This window comes from Bidens hawaiensis, unplaced genomic scaffold (assembly GCF_021521415.1).
Source record: "Bidens hawaiensis isolate Kalapana, Puna unplaced genomic scaffold, B.hawaiensis_p1.1 tig00010855_1, whole genome shotgun sequence".
NCBI lineage: Eukaryota > Viridiplantae > Streptophyta > Magnoliopsida > Asterales > Asteraceae > Bidens > Bidens hawaiensis.
The window spans coordinates 614,753-621,988 of NW_027491838.1; the positions used below are offsets into that span (position 1 = coordinate 614,753).

The 7,236-nt window shown below is 30.6% G+C and overlaps 1 protein-coding gene across 1 annotated transcript; it reads left to right on the forward strand.

The window, feature by feature from the left end:
• Nucleotides 1-253: 253 nt before the first annotated feature.
• On the forward strand, nucleotides 254-4,860 carry LOC143536641 (uncharacterized). The gene is made up of 6 exons (XM_077030582.1): nucleotides 254-376; nucleotides 2,887-3,044; nucleotides 3,525-3,597; nucleotides 3,714-3,908; nucleotides 4,105-4,198; nucleotides 4,283-4,860. Exons 1-6 carry the CDS (start codon nucleotides 254-256, stop codon nucleotides 4,858-4,860), a joined length of 1,221 nt encoding a protein of 406 aa, XP_076886697.1.
• The last annotated feature ends 2,376 nt before the right edge of the window (nucleotides 4,861-7,236 follow it).

A 7,236-nucleotide genomic window follows, 5' to 3' on the forward strand; every position in this document is an offset into this window, starting at 1 on the left:
GCTGGTGCATGCAATTCAGGTAAGATTATAAACCAAACTGGAGGGTGACTGACTTAGGTGATCAGCATAAGCTCGTGTTTTGGTATATGCAAGCGTAAGGTATTTATTTCAAAAACCAACAAGTAGATAAACAGTTATATTATGCTATCCATAAGTATGTTGAATCAATATTAATCACTATTCATTCTTTTATACTATTTCTTCATACACACACACCGTTGTTTTACTAACTTTTTAAATCTGTTTTAGCAACATGAATAATGGAGCAGCTGATAATAGATGGGTATATGAAAGTCCAGTCAATTCTGATGTAGAAGCGAAGCTTAGGCTTTTCTTGGTTGAATTAAAGAATGCAGATAAAATACTTGGAATCCAGGTACGCTAAATGCTGATAAAATATTTGAATCCAAGTGTACTTCCACTTGGCAGTCTGAATTATGACACGACATGAGGCTATACTACAACTCACAAGAACTACGGGCTTGGGTTTAATATAAACGGGTTTGTCTGTTTCTATATATTCAAACCCACGTGTTCACCGGGTTAATTAGCTTATTCCATTTATTTTTAAAATTATAGTTTTAAATTGGGTTTTATTTCATAAATTTTGAAATCATAAATTATATTTACCAACGATATTAGCAAAACAAACTTAGACATTTTGAAATTACCTAAATAGTAGTTTGACTTTATCTGTTTTTATTTTTACCAATTACTAAACATGTGTCACCAATCACTAATGGGTTTGAACTTTAGTTAAAATCTTCTGCACCGGCGTAAAATCCCCCAAATTACTGAACATGTGGATTTCTTCATCACTTGTTCCTGGTCTGGCTTCGTTTACCGCTGATGAGGTTCGGAAAAAGTTGGGACGAAGGCGAAAATTTTTTCAGGCCTTAAGTAAGGAGTATTTTGTTGCGTTTAAACAATTTAATTTTGATATGGGCTTACTTGGTTATAAGTTAGGTTATGTAAAAAACTTTTGTATAAAAATATGATTAAACATGTTTCAAATGGGACTAGAACCCATAACCTTTAGGTTAAGAGTAATACACCTTTACCACTAAACCAAGCTAGCGGTTATGCAATTGGGTTTAAACACTAAATATACATATTTTCTAATAAAAATACACATATAATTTTTTTATAAAAAAAATTCGGACCTATCAGAGTGTCGGGCCTATGGTCGTCGACCACCTAGCCCCCCTTAGGGCCGGCCCTAATTAGGAGTGATGCTATTCAGCATTCGAGTGTGAGTGATGGTCAAATCCATCCTAACAATGATGCTGATGCGATTATGTTTGGTATTTTACACATGCTTAACTGAAAAAATTAACGGCGTTAGCAAGTAAGTACTTCCGTAGTTACAAAATTCAATCATTTTTACCATCTTAATAATAACTTTATAACTATAAGTATCAAGTTTGTAATTAGTTAAGTTTCGGGATCAAGAGTGCAATATGTGCAAATCATAGGGACTAACCATGCAATTAAGTCTAATAATAATAATAATAATAAGAATAAAGTTTTGAGTTAAATAGGTCGTGTTTATATCAACCTGTAAATGTTCATATTATATGTGTTTATATACCCGACAAGATTTTTCATATTTGTATCGTTTGGGTTGGACCTGCGAGTATGACCTGTTTAGCACCTCTAGTTTGGGTTTGGTATAAATGGGTTCAAGTGAGTTTCGGGTTGAACGAAAGAATACAACTAGTTAACTGGTCATGTTCTTGTCAAACAAGGCGGATTCGTAGGGTGTTAAAAAATCCCAATCTGTAACCGAAATATATGAAAATCAGAATCCATATTATCCGAAAATTCGAATATCCAAAATTTCGGATATCCGAATCTCGGATATCTGAAATTTCGGATTCGGGTAGTGATTTTGAAAATTTTCGGTTAGTTCAGATATACGACCTAGCCGAAATATTTTTTTAATTATTAAATAATAAATATTATTTATAAATTTCGGATAATTTTCGGATATTTCGGATACATTGGATAATTTTTTTGATATTTCGGTTAATTTTTGGATATCCATTTGGATATCTTAATCCTTATCCCAAATTTCGGATACGGATTTGGATAGTGGAATCCACTATCCGAAATGTTTGAATATACGAAGTTCGGGTATTTGAAACTCGAAATATCTAATTTTGAACACCCTTGTTAACCATAGTAACCCACGTATTTGTCATTTTATTTTCTAAGTATCTATAATGTTATAAATTAAATCAATTGGGTAATTTTTTTAACACAAATGAAAACAATCTGGCAAAAATGATAATGTTGGTGTTAGTATGTAACATATCACATATGCCAATAGAATATTTTAGGTAATTTGTTTTGTTTTGGGCTGGACCCCAATGAAGACAGCCCATTAGGATTCCTTCTTCAACTACACAAAGTGGCCACAAATCTATTTTATGACAAATAATTTCAGTCGCTTATTAGTTCTGTCCCTAAGGGTGGTTGGAGTGCAGCATTTCCCTCCTGCAACCATTTCTCTGTTTCACATTAGCATCTGCATCACATCATTTTATTTCATCCCATCTCATCTCAAAACCATGAAATTCATCAAGTTATCCCACCCCTCTTCAAACTATTTTTAAATTATTCAAAACAAATAAATATTATTAACATCTAATTATTATTATTATTATTATTAAAATAATTATTATGCATTTTCTTGATGTTTGGAATTTTGTTAATTACAATCAAGTTTCAGGATCGTTTGCACAAGTTCACCATCTATCCCTAAATTTTTCAGTACCACAAACATGTTTGGTGTTACCCTATAGTACCAAACCATTTTTCATCCTATATTAATCAGTTTATTACCAACAGTAACCAGTAGCATTATGTTATTGCATTTCTTAGGTTTGTGCTTACAAAGATGGGAAAGTGATAATTGACACTGCTGCTGGAGTACTCGGAAAGGATGATCCTCGTCCGGTTCAGCCCAACAGCTTATTTCCGGTTTTCTCTGTAACTAAGGCGGTCACGGCTGGTATGATACATTGGCTGGCTGATAAAGGGTATGTTCTCTTGTTTTCATTGAAGCTAGACAATCCACCGACATTTGAATGACATGCTAAAACGAATAATACTGTTGTGTATTATATATGAATATAAAAATCATATGACTACAATAGTAATTGAAATTAATTTTATTAATAGAATGACCCAATCTTAACATGATTCAAACTATCTATAGCTGATTAAACTAATGAACTTAACTAAATAAACCCAAGCTATTTAATTAACTCAAACTTTAAACAATTAAACCTTTAACTAGATCTTTTTATCTCTTCATCTTTTCACATGTGAAACATTAGAAATTCAGAATATTCTAATGAGTTTTACGTGTTAAATACAATTTGGCTGGTTTTTTCAAAACCGTTCAGGTTATTTGACCGATTTCATCTTTAGGACATAAGTAGAATCGAACAATTGATGCATGATATGTGCTTTAAAACCCATGTGTGGAATAAAAAATAATATGTATTTCATCTTAGGAAACTCAAACTTGACGAAAAAGTTGCGAATATTTGGCCGGAGTTTGGTACGAATGGGAAAGATGACATAAAGGTGTGCTTAATCTCATTTCTTCTTACTTGGCAAACTCTCGTGAATTTTTCAATAACAGGATAAAGATAAAATATGAGAAATCAAATTAACTAATTATCGTTCCTTTAATCTCTCAGGTTAATCATATACTTAATCATACAGCTGGTCTACCCAATGCTCTTGCTGGCATTTCTGAAAATGATCATACATTATTTTGTGATTTTGACGAGTGTCTAAAGCGCATTGCTAAGGTTGCACCCGAGACTGAACCTGGATGTGTACAGTTATATCATTATCTATCATATGGCTGGCTATGTGGTGGGATCATTGAGGTAAGTTCCATGAACCGCAACCATAATCATTTTTATTTTAACTTTATTTAACAGTTTTGCTTGTTTTATTTTGTTTTTTTGCTTACATTTTAATCAAGTACTATCCACAATAAGGTATTTTAAATACATTATTTTGGATACAACTTGGTTTTCAATAGATGGGAATCATGGGATGATTTATATGTTGAATGTGCAGCATGCATCCGGTAAGAAGTTTCAGGACATCCTTAAGGAAGCTATCATGCGGCCACTTAACGTTGAAGGCAAGCTTTACATAGGGATTCCACCCGGTATTACAAATTAATCAAAAGATATAGTTTTTGTATACTTTGTCAAAAGTTAATTTATAAAAATATTGTTCTACCTCCCTTTAGGTGTGGAGTCTCGTGTTGCAACTCTTACAGTAGAAGACCATATCTATCGATCCAGCATGTATTCAGCCCCGCTGCCTTCCTCGTTCACGTTCAACATGGTATCAACCCTTATTCCCTTATCAAATACTCTCAGCGTTCGACGGGCAATACTACCTGCTAGCAACGGACACTTCTCAGCTCGTGCAGTGGCTCGCTACTATGCTACCCTAGTGGATGGTGGTGTGGTCCCACCTCGTTACCCCTCCTCACCCATGAGTGATGAAGTAGACACCAAAATCTTTAATAGCCAGAAAGGGAAAATTCATGACATGCTTTTGGGAGGCGGAGATTATAAGGATTTGACCGTCTCAAATGGACTCTATGGTCTCGGGTTTTTAAGATTTAACACTACCAATGGTTCGGTAATCGGGTTTGGTCACCCGGGTTTAGGTGGATCTACAGGTTATTGTGACATAAACAACAGGTTTGCAATTGCTGTGACCATAAATAAGTTGTCTTTAGGTGCTTTGACCGGGGAGATAATACGGTTCATTTGCTCGGAACTTGAGCTTCCCATACCGGAATTCTATGACCTTTGACTGATTGAAGAGGTTTGATCTGTTGAGGCTTGATTGCGAGTTGTAAGGTTCACTTCCTTGTTTCTATTAATTTGAAAATCATAATAAAGCTTTTTAATAATTAGTTTCGTTATAGATTATCAGGTTTTTATTTATTTTGGCATGGTTAAAAGTTTAAGTTATTTTAATTACTAAAATTAAAATTTCGTTTATGGGCTTTATTTTATTGAACCATCTGGTTACCATATCGGTTATATTAACCGAACATAATTCATGGGCTTGCTATTATAATAGCTATAAATGCAATACATCTAATCTAACTAATATATTAAAGCAACATAATTTTGTCCACATATTCTTCACCTAGGTTGTTCACATAGGCTTTCATGTCATCAACCTTTCATAAATATAATTTTCACATATTCACAATAAAATTTTAATCAATGATATTGACCTTTATATTTTTGTAACTTATTAATGTAATTATGATAATAATTTTTTTTAATTATTGTTAGAATTAAAAAAACTTATTAAATTTAATAGGTTCAAATTGTTCATCGTTTCTTCTTTAAAAGACACATGCTTCGTTCAAAACTCATAACGCTCCCATCGTTTGTAACCGGATTCTTCGCCTCATCTATAACCGGTTCTTCATGATTTGTCGGTTTCATAATCCAAACAACAACAAATCTGTTCATCGTTTGCAATTATCAGGTATGATTTATATTTTAGTGTTTAATCGATTTTTGTGAAGAAAAACATCAAATCGATTCACTGTTATTGGATTTAGGGTTTAACTGCATGATTTTTTATACTAACGGTTAATAGATTTGATATTTAATCTATTTACGGTTTAAAGGTATGATTTTTTTTTAAATTATCGGGTTAATCGATATGATGTTTAATATGTTTGTTACTTAACATTATGTTTATATATTGTGATTTTTTGTTCCTAATATGCCTTTTTCTAAGTTTCACTAATATTAATTTATTTTTATGACCTATCAATTTAAAATTTAAAAATCTTATTATATATGGACAAGAACCTAACTGATTTTAATAATTAAAATATTAATTTATTATATTTGACACATTCCTTTATTTGGTATAATATTAGTCAAACAATAGTAATTGATTTAACGAGCATTTATCAATCAATACAAACAAAAAAATAAATCATAATTCATTTTAAAAATTTTAAATCTTTCATTTTATAATAGCTGACTTTATTTAGATATGTTATGTTTAAAAGTTTAAACATCTAATCAACTAACTTTATAAATTTACAAATAAATGTTTATATCTTATAAATTGTTTAAATGCTCTTTTCAAACTCTTAAATTTTTGAAATAAATGTTATGTTTTATAAGTTTGACTAACTCATTGAGTTTTAAACGGTTTCACCATAAAATAAATATTTCTCAAAATAAAATAAAACCTTTCATTACTTTTCATTCAAAATTATTTATAGAAATTATTAAAATCAATTTGAAACAACTTATATATGCAATCTAATTAACAAAATATTTAATTTGTAACTAATTCAAATACGGGTTTCAGTATTATTAATTTTGCAGTAGTATTGTTTGAATTTTTAACTAATTTGAGGTGTTGTATTCATTGGTTTTGGCATTTTACTGGTTTGAAATTGCTTTGGATATATAACAAAAACACCATCAATGTATGCTTCTTCAATTATGTCTATGTAAAGTTTTTCTTTTTTAGTTTCCTTATCACTAATTGTTTGTTTATTTTTTTTTTCTAATGTATCTGTGTTGAAATTTACACAATGTTTATTTTTATTATATTTCAGTTATTGTATATGAGGCATGACATTTTGGATGTTGATTTAGTTAGATGATTAACTTTCAATTAATATGTGTTTTTTGTTCTCATGTTATAAGCTATAAAGATGTTTTAATTTTTTATTTATCTTTGTTAGTATTTGTATGGTTTTGTATTTGAATTAAAGTAACAATTTAATGTCTCATAATTTATGTAAAGGTATCATTTTTATATAAATATGATATTTGCATTTTACTAAATTTATAATATGCGCATATATATATATATATGACGTTTTAAATATGTTATACCCGTGTGTAACACGGACACTATCCTAGTGGATATAATATGTTTCTAGCTTTTAAGGGACTTTTGATTTGACATTTTGATAATTAAATGAAAAAATTATTAGCTTGACCATCTTTAATTCAAAACTAGTAAACGTATCCAGACGTTCTGGCGGGCCAAGTTGATACCATGTTCTTTGCATATTAGTCTAATGCGTAGGTACATTTTGAACTGTGTTAGAAATGAAAACGGTCTAAATTATTTGTCGGGAATATGTTATTATTTTATAATAATTTCTACTATTTTAAGGTATAAATTATTTTA